This window comes from Hyperoodon ampullatus, assembly GCF_949752795.1.
Source record: "Hyperoodon ampullatus genome assembly, chromosome: 5".
Lineage (NCBI taxonomy): Eukaryota > Metazoa > Chordata > Mammalia > Artiodactyla > Ziphiidae > Hyperoodon > Hyperoodon ampullatus.
The window spans coordinates 72,147,609-72,160,752 of NC_136918.1; the positions used below are offsets into that span (position 1 = coordinate 72,147,609).

The window sequence follows — 13,144 nt, forward strand, 5'->3', positions numbered from 1 at the left end:
CTGTTTTACATTTGGTAGTGTATATATGTCCATGCCTCTCTCTCGCTTTGTCAGAGCTTACCCTTGCCCCTCCCCATATCCTCAAGTCCGTTCTCTAGTAGGTCTGTGTCTTTATTCCTGTCTTACCCCTAGGTTCTTCATGACAATTTTTTCCCTTAAATTCCATATCTATGTGTTAGCATATGGTATTTTTCTTTCTCTTTCTGACTGACTTCACTCTGTATGACAGACTCTAGGTCCATCCACCTCATTACAAATAGCTCAATTTCGTTTCTTTTTATGGCTGAGTAATATTCCATTGTATATATGTGCCACATCTTCTTTATCCATTCATCCAATGATGGACACTTAGGTTGTTTCCAGCTCTGGGCTATTGTGAATAGAGCTGCAATGAACATTTTGGTACATGACTCTTTTTGAATTATGGTTTTCTCAGGGTATATGCCCAGTAGTGGGATTGCTGGGTCATATGGTAGTTCTATTTGTAGTTTTTTAAGGAACCTCCATACTGTTCTCCATAGTGGCTGTACCAATTCACATTCCCACCAGCAGTGCAAGAGTGTTCCCTTTTCTCCACACCCTCTCCAGCATTTATTGTTTCTAGACTTTTAGATGATGGCCATTCTGACTGGTGTGAGATGATATCTCATTGTAGTTTTGACTTGCATTTCTCTAATGATTAATGATGTTGAGCATTCTTTCGTGTGTTTGTTGCGAGTCTGTATATCTTCTTTGGAGAAATGTCTATTTAGGTCTTCTGCCCATTTTTGGGTTGGGTTGTTTGTTTGTTTGCTACTGAGCTGCATGAGCTGCTTATAAATTTTGGAGATTAATCCTTTGTCAGTTGCTTCATTTGGAAATATTTTGTCCCATTCCGAGGGTTGTCTTTGGTCTTGTTTATGGTTTCCTTTGCTGTGCAAAAGCTTTGAAGTTTCATTAGGTCCCATTTGTTTACCTTTGTTTTTATTTCCATTTCTCTAGGAGGTGGGTCCAAAAGGATCTTGTTGTGATTTATGTCATAGAGTGTTCTGCCTATGTTTTCCTCTAAGAGTTTGATAGTTTCTGGTGTTACATTTAGGTCTTTAATCCATTTTGAGCTTATTTTTGTGTATGGTGTTAGGGAGTGGTCTAATGTCATACTTTTACATGGACCTGTCCAGTTTTCCCAGCACCACTTATTGAAGAGGCTGTCCTTTCTCCACTGTACATTCCTGCCTCCTTTATCAATGATAAGGTGACCATATGTGCGTGGGTTTATCTCTGGGCTTTCTATCCTGTTCCTTCTGCCCATTTTTCAATCAGGTGGCTTGCTTTTTCCTATTGAGTTGTATGAGCTGTTTATATATTTTGGATATTAACCTCTTATTGGTCATCTCATTCCCAAATATTTTCCCCCAGTCAGTAGGTTGTCTTTTCATTTTGTTGATGGTTTCCTTTGCTGTGTGAAATCTTTTAGGTTTCATTAGGTCCCATTTGTTTATTTTGGCTTTTGTTTCATTTGCCTTAGGAGACAGATTAAAAAAATATACAGTAAAGATAGAAAATCAACCATGTACAAAGCTAGTAGGAAGGTTAAAAGCCAAAAGTAGTAATATCATCTGTATCTACAGTAAGCAGTTTGGGGATACACAAAATAATTAGATGTAAAATATGATGTCAAAAACAGTAATCATAAGGGGAGGAGAGTACAATTGTAGGGTTGTTAAATGCATTTGAGATTTGAGATCAGCAACTTAAAACAATCACATATAACAACATATCACTGTATATAAACTTCATGATAGACACAAACAGAAAAATCTATAATAGATGCACACAGAAAAAAGAGGCAAGAATTTGAACATGACATTAAAGATAGTCATCAAATCACAAGACAAAAGAATGAAAGAAGAAGAAAGGAAGAAAAAAGCACTACAAAACAACGTCAAAACAATTAATAAAATGGCAATAAGAACATACACATCAATAATTATTCAAAGTAAATGGACTAAATGCTCCAATCAAAAGACATAGGGCGATAGATAAATGAGGACCTACTGTATGGCACAGGGAACTCTATTCAATATTTTGTATATAATAACTTATAATGGAAAAGAATCTGAAAAAGAATATATACATATATAGATCGCTTTGCTGTACACCTGAAACTAATACAACATTGTAAATCAACTATACTTCAATAAAAAGTTGTTTGTTTTGAAAAAAAAGAAGAGTGGCTGAATGGATACAAAAACAAGACCCATATATATGCTGCCTACAAGAGACTCACTTCAGATCTAAAGACACACATAGACTGAAAGTGAGGGGATGGAAAAAGATACTCCATGCAAATGGAAATAAAAAGAAAGCTGGGGAGCAATACTTACATGAGACATAGACTTTAAGAGGAATAGATTTTTGTGGTTTTGATTTGCATTTCTCTAATAATTTGTGATGTTGAACATCTTTTCATATGTCTATTGGCCATCTATGTCTTCTTTGGAAAATGTCCTATACCCATTTTGGGGTTGTTTTATTTTTGTTGTTGTTGTTGTGAGTTCTTTCTATATTTTGGATGTTAACCCCTTACTGGATATATGATGTGCAAGCATCTTCTTCCATTAGGTAGGTTCCCTTTTCATTTTGTTGCTGGTTTCCTTTACTGTGCAGAAACTTCTTAGTTTGATGTAATCCTATTTGTTTACTTTTGCCTGTGTTTCCCTTGCCTGAGGAGACAAATAAGTGGAAAAGTGTTCTGTGCTCATGGATTGGAAGAAATAACATCGTTCAAATGTCTCTATTACCTAAAGCAATCTTCAGATTCAATGCAATCTCTATCGAAGTCACAAGGATATTTTTCGCAAAAATAGAATACAAAAGTCTTAGATTTACATGAAACCATAAGAGACCCTGAACAGCCAAAGCAATCCTGATAAAAAGAACAGAGTTGGAGGTATCACACTCTCTGATTTAAAACTATATTATAAAGCTACAATAATCAAAACACCATTATATTTGCAGAAAAGCAGATACATAGGTCAATGGAACATAACTGAGAACCTGGGAGTAAACCCATACATATACGGATAATGAATTCATGGCAAGGAAGCAAAGAGCGTACAATGGAAAAGGACAGTCTCTTCAATAAATGGTGACAGGGGAACTTCCCTGGTGGTGCAGTGGTTAAAAATCCGTCTGCCAATGCAGGGGGACACGGGTTCGATTCCTGGTCTGGCAAGATCCCACATGCCACGGAGCAACTAAGCCCGTGCGCCACAACTACTGAGCCTGTGCCCTAGAGCCCGCGAGCCACAACTACTGAGCCCCTGTGCCACAACTACCAAAGCCCGTGTGCCTAGAGCCTGTGCTCCGCAACAAGAGAAGCCACTGCAATGAGAAGCCCATGCACTGCAACGAAGACCCAACGCAGCCAAAAATAAATAAATAAATAAATTTAGATTAAAAAATGGCGTTGGGAAAACTGGACAGCCACATGCTAAGAAAAAAAAAAAAAGAAACTAGACCACTATCTCACACCACACACAAAAGTCATCTCAATGCATTAAAGACTTTAGGGCTTCCCTGGTGGCGCAGTGGTTGAGAGTCCGCCTGCCGATGCAGGGGACACGGGTTCGTGCCCCGGTCCGGGAAGATCCCACATGCCATGGAGCGGCTGGGCCCGTGAACCATGGCTGCTGAGCCTGCGCATCCGGAGCCTGTGCTGCGCAACGGGAGAGGCCACAACAGTGAGAGGCCCGCATACCGCAAAAAAAAAAAAAAAAGGGCAGAAGACCTAAATAGACATTTCTCCAAAGAAGACATACAGAAGGCCAAGAAGCACATGAAAATATGCTCAACATCACTAATTACTAGACAAATGCAAATCAAAACTACAATGAGGTATCACGTCACACTGGTCAGCATGAGCATCATTAAAAAGTCCACATATAATAAGTGCTGGAGAGGGTGTGGAGAAAAGGGAACTCTCCTACAGTGTTGAAGGGAATGTAAATTGGTGCAGCCATTATGGAGAACAGTATGGAGATTCCTTAAGAAACTAAAAAGAGTTGCTATATGGTCCAGCAGTCCCACTCCTGGGCAAATATCCCGAGAAAACTCTAATTTGAAAAGATACATGCACCCCAATGTTCATAGTAGCACTATTTAAAATAGCCAACTGGCGACTTCCTTGGTGGCGCAGTGGTTAAGAATCTGCCTGCCAGTGCAGGGGACACAGGTTTGAGCCCTGGGCTGGGAAGACCCCACATGCCACCAAGCAACTAAGCCCGTGTGCCACAACTACTGAAGCCCGCTAGCCTAGAGCCCACGAGCCACAGCTACTGAGCCCACATGCCACAATTACTGAGGCCCGTGTGCCTAGAGCCCGTGCTCTGCAACAAGAGAAGCCACCGTAATGAGAAGCCTGCGCACTGCAACGAAGAGTAGCCCCCGCTCGCTGCAACTAGAGAAAGCCCACGTGCAGCAACAAATCCCAACACAGCCAAAAATTAAATAAATAAATAAATAAATAAATAAATGCTTCCAAGACATGGAAGCAACCTAAATGTCTATCTACAGATGAATGGATAAAAAGATGTGGCATACCTATACAATGGAATACTACTCAGCCATAAATGAGAATGAGATGATGCCATTTGTAGCAACATGGATGGACCTAGAGATTATCATACTAAGTGAAGTAAGTCAAAGAAAGATAAATATCATATGATATCACTTGTATGTGGAATCTAAAATATGATACAAATGAAGTTATTTACAAAACAGAAATAGACTCACAGACATAGAAAACAACCTTATGTTTACCAAAGGGGAAAGAGGGTGGGGGAGAGATAAATTAGGAGTTTGGGATTAGCAGATATAAAACTATTATGTATTCAGTGTAAAACAGATAAACAACAAGGTCCTACTGTATAGCACAGGGAACTATATTCAATATCCTGTAATAAACCATAACCATGTAAAAGAATATGGAAAAAATATATAACTTTGCTGTACACCAGAAAGTAACACAACAATGTAAATCAACTATACTTCAATTAAAAAATAAAATAAAATTTAAAAATGTGCTAATGAACAGCTGAGTCAAATATAAAAGGAACAACAACTTGATTGGCAGAGACCTCTTGCCTGCAACAACAATAAAAAATGGCAGAACAATGGAGTAATGTCTTTAAAGTACTTAAATAACACTTTAGAATTAGGAATGAATACATAATAAAAATTTTCAGATATACAAGACTATGAGAGTGTACTACACAAAACATGTTGAGATTTACAAAACCAAGATAATTTACTACACATAGGGTATAGTGGAAAGAACTATTAAAGTATATTCTTCAGCAAGAAGAAAATTGAGGCTAGACTTTGAGAGTGGAATATAAGAATAAAAAGGTAGAGAGGAAATGGTAAAGCATGTTGGTGAATATAAATAGTATTGCTGTTTAAAAAAACTGAAACCATCTTGTTTTCGGCTTTACCTGTAGATTTTATTTCTTTTATAAAAATGTGAAAGAAATATGGTAATTAATTAATGTTTTATTTTTTAAATTTTTTATTTATTTATTTTTGGCTGCATTGAGTCTTCGTTGCTGCGCACGGGCTTTCTCTAGTTGCGGTGAGCGGGGGTCTACTCTTCGTTGAGGTGCACGGGCTTCTCACTGCAGTGGCTTCTCTGGTGGCGAAGCATGGGCTGTAGGTGCGTGGGCTTCAGCTGTGGCTCATGGGCTTAGTTGCTCCACGGCATGTGGGATCTTCCCAGACCAGGGCTCGAACCCATGTCCCCTGCATTAGCAGGCAGATTCTTAACCACTGTGCCACCAGGGAGGCCCCTAAATTAATGTTTTAAAAGTTAGAGGCTTGATTTATAAAAGAAAAACTCGGGGTAGAATTTAAAAGGTATGAATAATGTGGAATAGCAGGAGTGCAAACATTTTACATCAGTCTCTGAGACAAAATAACCGGAGGAAGAGATTTAAAAAGGAAATGCATATCCTAATACATGCTGAAAACATCTGATAAAATCCAGCATTTATGGAGAGGGTGTGGAAAAAAGGGAACCCTCTTGCACTGCTGGTGGGAATGTGAATTGGTACAGCCACTATGGAGAACGGTATGGAGGTTCCTTAAAAAACTACAAATAGAACTACCATATGACCCAGCAATCCCACTACTGGGCATATACCCTGAGAAAACCATAATTCAAAAAGAGACATGTACCAAAATGTTCATAGCAGTCCTATTTACAATAGCCCGGAGATGGAAACAACCTAAGTGTCCATCATCGGATGAATGGGTAAAGAAGATGTGGCACATATATACAATGGAATATTACTCAGCCATAAAAAGAAATGAAATTGAGCTATTTGTAATGAGGTGGATGGACCTAGAGTCTGTCATACAGAGTGAAGTAAGTCAGAAAGAGAAAGACAAATACTGTATGCTGACACATATATATGGAATTTAAGAAAAAAAAATGTCATGAAGAACATAGGGGTAAGACAGAAATAAAGACACAGACCTACTTGAGAATGGACTTGAGGATATGGGGAGGGGGAAGGGTAAGCTGTGACAAAGCGAAAGAGAGGCATGGACATATATACACTACCAAATGTAAGGTAGATAGATAGTGGGAAGCAGCCGCAGAGCACAGGGAGATCAGCTGGGTGCTTTGTGACTGCCTGGAGGGGTGGGATGGGGAGGGTGGGAGGGAGGGAGATGCATGAGGGAAGGGATGTGGGAACAGATGTATATGTATGACTGATTCACTTTGTTATAAAGCAGAAACTAATTAAAAAAAATCCAGCATTTATTCATAATGAAAAGTGAACTTGACTGGAAGAGAACTTCCTCAGGTTAAGAGGAAGCTATGAACAAACATCATACAATTATGTATAGTAACCATCATACTATTTTGCAACTTTCCAGGAGAGCAGCTCAAAACACCAAGAAAGAGAAAAGCCATGGCTAAAAATCTTCATAAATGCATGGGAAAACATATAACATGAGAAATCCAGTTATTTATTGGTTTGGGGAGAAATAGGGTAGCAATAGGGTATGGTGCTGGAGAGAGAAGAATTTGAGAGAAAATAACCAATGCAAACGAGCGGGAATGGATAGGCCTGAGAATGATGTTGTAAAGAAGTCCAGACGTCTGAACACACATTGTCCGGTATCCCTGGGCAGATTTTCCATTTCAAAGATGAGGTCTAGAGTCTGCTTTCTTTTCCTGACGTCTTCTCCTGCTACTATAGCCAGTCTGGAGGGGAAGAGGAGTTGTTGGCCCACGAGATGCTTAATTTCCAGGTTGTAGGACATTCAGTGTAAAAGACGCCGGGAAATCCATTGGGCCTCCAGGATGGTAGCCAGAATTTGTGTGTGTGTGTGTGTGTGTGTGTGTGTGTGTGTGTGTGTGTACACCGGGGTGCAGTTCATTCCGGGAACAGACATCTCTGGGCCTCGCGCTTAGGACGGTAAGGGCGTTGGGGGCGCTCGTGAGGACCCGGACTCGGAGAGGGAGGTAGAGGTTGGAGTGGTGAGTCGAGGGAGAGCTCCCGAAGGCGCAAGTGCAGGTTGTCGTCGTGGTGAGGAGAGCGTTTCTCTGGACTAGGATTGGGCGCCCGAGGACGGGGCTCTGGGACAAAGCCCTGCGCGCTGGGTCCCGACACCCTTGCGGTGGGGCTGCGGAGCTCAGCGACGGAGCCGGCTTCAGCCTCCATCCCAGGCGGCAGGAGCTCGGCGTCTGCTTCCTCCTGGTTGGCCTCTTCTTGGCGGGCGATCTCTGGGACAGCTGCGCAGAAGAATCCCGGCTCCCGGGCCATGTACTCCCCTGGAGCGCTCAGGAAAGCGGCCCGTTGCAGGCCCTGTCCCCACGGGCCTTCCACGCCCCAGCCCAGGAGGGCCTCGGGGACCAGCATGAGGATGTGATCTCCGAGAGACACTTGCAGCACGGACGTGGGCTTGGGCTCCAGCAGCACGTCGACGCCATCTAGGGGCAGGTGCAGGGCCCAGCCGGCGGGCAGGACCACTACGGAAGTGAGCGCGTCCGCGGCCGGAGGTCCCGTCAGGTTGTCCAGGCTGGGCGCCGCCTCGGACTCGGACTCGGGCTCCTCGGGCTCCTCCGTCCGGCGGCGCTTGGCGGGGCCGGGTCCTTCGGTCTGCGGTCCCCACCAGTCCGCAGGGTAGGCACTGGGCCTGCGGGGCCGTGTGCCCATGACCTCGACCGACGGACGGCGCCCCCGGGGCCTGGCAGAGGGCGAGGAGGCGCTCGATCCTGCACGCTGTGACGGGTTTCGACGACGGCTGAGGCAAGCCGGGGCGGGGCGGCGCGATGCGGGGACGGCAGGACGGCGCGATACGGGACGAGTCCTCGGAGCTCCGGGGCCGCCTCCTGCAGTTGGTCCTGCAGTTCAGGTTTCTAGGGGAACGGCGTCTGGCGCGGGGCTGGGCCTGGCGCCTTCGAATCTTCAGCTCGTCACGCCGATTCGTCTACGCAACAGACAGCGAAAGATGTTGCGGGTGAAGCCAGTGAAATCCTAGTCGCAAAATGTCACGCGAAGCCCCGCCCCCTCCAAGGCTCCGCCCCGTAGACCTCGCGGTATCTGTGCTGCCCAATAGCCGGGGCTGTGGTTGGTAGAAAGCTACTGTTAAAGTCCTCCAGGGGCCAGAATACTCGTGTACTTCATTTTTAGAGAAAAAAAGATACACCGAAAATGGAACTTTAAATATTAGTCACCTTTAAGGTTAATATTTTCCTTTGATTTCAGGCATTCTAGAGAAAAGAACCACTCAAATAGACCACCCCCCTGGCAACATAAAACGGACCTATCTAAACGTTCCATGAAATTCCTTTAATGCTTGTGCTTTCATTTCAGGAGTAAATGGAAAATACTCATATATGTTTAGGTAAAGCTCTGTCTTAATGGTCAAATATTTGTGGCAGTTCCTTCCTGAAGATAAAAGCTGTTATAAAATTAAAGCAATCTTAGTATAATTAAATTGTTGTATTCAGTATTTATTATATGTCAACCATTCTACTGAGGTTTAAAAAATGATCTTCATTTACTAAATTAAATTAAATTTAATTAATTAATTTATTTATTTTGCGGTACGCGGGCCTCTCACTGTTGTGGCCTCTCCCGTTGCGGAGCACAGGCTCCAGACGCGCTGGCTCAGCGGCCATGGCTCACGGGCCCAGCCCCTCCGCGGCATGCGGGATCTTCCCGGACCGGGACACGAACCCGTGTCCCCTGCGTCGGCAGGCGGACCCTCAACCACTGTGCCACCTGGGAAGCCCTGATCTTTGTTCTGAAAAAATTTTTTATTTTTATGTACTTTTGGCTGCGTTGGGTCTTTGTTGCTGCGTGCGGGCTTTCTCTAGTTGCAGCGAGCGGGGGCTAGTCTTCGCCGCGGTGCACAGGCTTCTCGTTGCGGTGGCTTCTGTTTGTTGCGGAGCACGGGCTCTAGGCACACGGGCTTCTGTAGTTGTGGGACGCAGGCTCAGTAGTCGTGGCTCTTGGGCTCTAGAGTGCAGGCTCAGTAGTTGCGGCACATGGGCTTATTTGCTCCACGGCATGTGGGATCTTCCCGGACCAGGGCTCGAACCCGGCATGCGGATTCTTAACTACTGCGCCACCAGGACCCTGGTGGCGCAGTAGTTAAGGTATGTACTAAAAGCTGTACACATTTAATGTAAACAACTTGAGTTTGTAGATAAGAATACACTCGTGAAACTATCACCACAATCAAAACCATAAAAGTTATCTATGACCTGCAAAAGTGTCTTCCTGCCCTCTCTGAAAAAAAAAAAATGATCTTTTTTACTTTTCACAACACCTGAAGCTCAGAGTGGTCAAGTGAGGTTTCAAAAATTAAATATGTACCAAGTTTGTGTTACATATAGGCATCCAATGCAGACTTCTCTGGTTTTAAATCATGAACTCTTAACTCATACATTTATTGCATACACCTAAGAGTGAATTACTATAATTGGTCCTGTGTGTGTCTTTTCAAGTTAATAGGTAGGGACTTCCCTGGTGACGCAGTGGTTAAGAATCTGCCTGCCAATGCAGGGGACATGGGTTTGATCCCTGATCTGGGAAGACCCCACATGCTGCAGAGCAGCAAAACCCGTGCGCCACAACTACTGAAGCCCTTGTGCCTAGAGCCTGTGCTCTGCAACAAGAGAAGCCACTGCAATGAGAAGCCCGCGCACTGCAACCAAGAGTAGCCCCTGCTGGCCTCAACTAGAGAAAAGCCAGCATGCAGCACCGAAGACCAGACACAGCCAAAAATAAATAAATAGATAAATAAATAAACAAATAAATAAATTTTAAAATTATAAAAAAAGATTTAAAAAATGTTAATAGGTAACGCCTTCCTCTTTTTTTTCCCCAAAATATTTTTCACAGTTTAAACTCCTGTGAGCGGAGTATGTTTCCATTTCATGACATCCTTGTAAACATTTCTTATTGATAGACTCTTAACTGTTTTCCAACCTGGTGTAGTAAAATGCTATATCATTGTGTTTTCATTTTGCATTTCTGATTGCCAGTCAAGGTGGATCATTTTTTTCACATGCTTATTAGCCAATATTATATTTAATTCTTTGAAATATTCCCATCTTCTTGGGTTTTTTTTTACTTAAAAAAAATTAGGTTTCAACTTTTCCTCCAACATTTTGCAGTGCTGGTTCGTTCTTCAAAGACCAACTCTGAGGGCACTTTCTTGAAAAGGGCATTTCTGACCATTTTGTTTGGAATGGTTTCTTCACTTACTCTCTATCTCATCCCTCTCTCTATGGCCTTCATAGTATTACCACATTCTGTAAATAAACAAAATATTGTTTAAAGACATTGGGGTTCAGTCATACTACTACCAGTCACTTATCAAATGTATGTGTAGCAAATGTCTCTATCACAGTCTTTGAAGACTTTCGCACTTGATTCACTGTAATTCTCACTCATTGCACATCTGCTGTAGTTTGTGGTGAGTTTAATATTGTCATGGATCCCTCCTCCCCCCACATCTTGGCTTCTCAGTTCTCTTCCTCTTCAGTAATTTTGTCCTCCCTCCTACCTCACTGACTCATACTCTTTACCTTGTCATTATGAAACTTATATGGTAGTCATCAGTTACATCCATCAGACTATAACTTAATTAGTAAATAGTAAACTGTAAACTGCCTTCGCTGGTCAAGCTCACTTTAACTGTTTTTACAAAAACTTGCATATCCCCCAAGCATGATGTAGCCTAAAGAGTAAGCTACAAGGCCTCTTCACGACCCCTACAGATAAGTACGTCTGATGTAAGAGTCTTAAGGTGTTTGCCCGAGTTGTTTTTTTGGAACTTGGAGTCAGTTGTCCAGTTTGAACTTCAGCTGGTTAAGACTGGTTGGGACAACCGCCTCTCCCCTCGGGCATGCGAGAGTGTCTGATCGGTGGCCATTTGATGTCAGAGGGCCAAAACCTCCACCCTAAGAATATGCTAATGTCGCCGTTTTCTGAACATGCATCCTCTGAAGAAGCACGTAGCTTAGTTGCACCTGCCGAGAATAACGATACATCTTTTTTTTTAAATGTATTTATTTATTTAATTTATTTATTTTTGGCTGCGTTGGGTCTTCGTTGCTGCATGCGGGCTTTCTCTATTTGCAGTGAGCGGGGGCTTCTCTTCGTTGCAGTGTGCAGGCCTCTCATTGTGGTGGCTTCTCTTGTTGTGGAACACGGACACTAGGAGCGTGGGCTTCAGCAGTTGTGGCACACGGGCTCAGTAGTTGTGGCACGCAGGCTCTAGAGTGCAGGCTCAGTACTTGTGGCTCAAGGGCTTAGTTGCTCCGAGGCATGTGAGATCTTCCCAGACCAGGGCTCGAACCCATGTCCCCTGCATTGGTAGGCGGATTCTTTTTTTTTTTTTTTTTGGTAGGCGGATTCTTAACCACTGTGCCACCAGGGAAGTCCCGACCCAATCTTTTTCTCATTTCCAGTCACCTTTCCCCACACTCCCTGCACCTCAGGCCACCCTAATTCTTTATCCAGTAAATATCCCTAGCCCCTGGCCTTTGGGGAGATGGATTTGAGATTTGTTCTCCTTTCTCCTTGCTTGACTGCCTTGTGAATAAACCCTTTCTCTGCTGCAAACCTCTCTATCTCAGAGTTGGGCTTTCTGTGTGTGAGGCAAATGAACGTGGCTCAGTAACAATTACTCCAAATTGGGACCCCCTCTGTAATCACAATTTAAAAGATTTATTCTCAGAGTAGTGGCTACCTCCTAACTTTCTAGCTTAGCCCTTTACATATCCAAACTCCATCAATGCTTATGCCCTTCTGGAAAAATTCATCTTTTCAGTGAAACTTAAACTATCAGTTCTTCACTTCCCTCCATAACTGGAACTTAAATTCCACGAATAGTCATTTTAATCATTGCTATATGTATATCTTTTTTAAAAATTATTTTCTATTGAGGTAACATTTGTTTATAACATTATATAAGTTTCATATGGACACCATTATATTTCTACTTCTGTACACACTACAGCATGCTCACCAACAAAGATTTAGTTTGTATAGTCACCACAGAGTTGATCCTCTTTATCCATTTCACCCTTTCCCCTCTGGTAGCCACTACTCTGTTCTCTGTATCTACATGTTTGTTTTTGTTTGGTGTGGTTTGTTCATTTACTTTGTATGTTTTTTTTAAAATTCCCTATCTATGTGAAATCATATGGTATTTGGCTTTCTCTAGCTGACTTCTTTCACTTAGCATAATACTCTCAGTGTCCATCCATGCTGTGGCAAATGGCCAGGTTTTATTTTTTTTCTATGGCTGTATCTGTATTGTATATATTGTGTTTCACATCTTCTTTATTCATTTATTGGTTGATGGGCACTGCGGTTGTTGCTATACCTTGACTATTGTAAATAATGCTGCAATGAACATGGGGGTGCATAAGTGTTTTCAAGTTAGTGTCTTCATATACTTTGGATAAATACTCAGAAGTGGGATAGCTGGATCATATGGTAGTTCTATTCCTGCATTTCTAAGGAATCTTCATACCGTTCTCCATAGTGGCTGTGCCAGTTTACATTCCCACCGACACCGCAGGAGGGCTCACTTTTCTCCACGTACTCGCCAACACTTTTAATTTCTT

General features: G+C 42.7%; 2 protein-coding genes across 2 annotated transcripts in view; both read right to left on the reverse strand.

The window, feature by feature from the left end:
* Positions 1-13,144, reverse strand: part of LOC307053752 (vomeronasal type-2 receptor 1-like) — a gene marked incomplete at both ends in the record, with an annotated part of 253,032 nt that overhangs the window by 192,156 nt on the left and 47,732 nt on the right.
* On the reverse strand, positions 7,428-8,210 carry LOC307053369 (proline-rich protein 23C-like; the record flags this gene model as incomplete). The annotated part of the gene is made up of 1 exon (XM_079704748.1): positions 7,428-8,210. One exon carries the CDS (start codon positions 8,208-8,210, stop codon positions 7,428-7,430), a length of 783 nt encoding a protein of 260 aa, XP_079560874.1.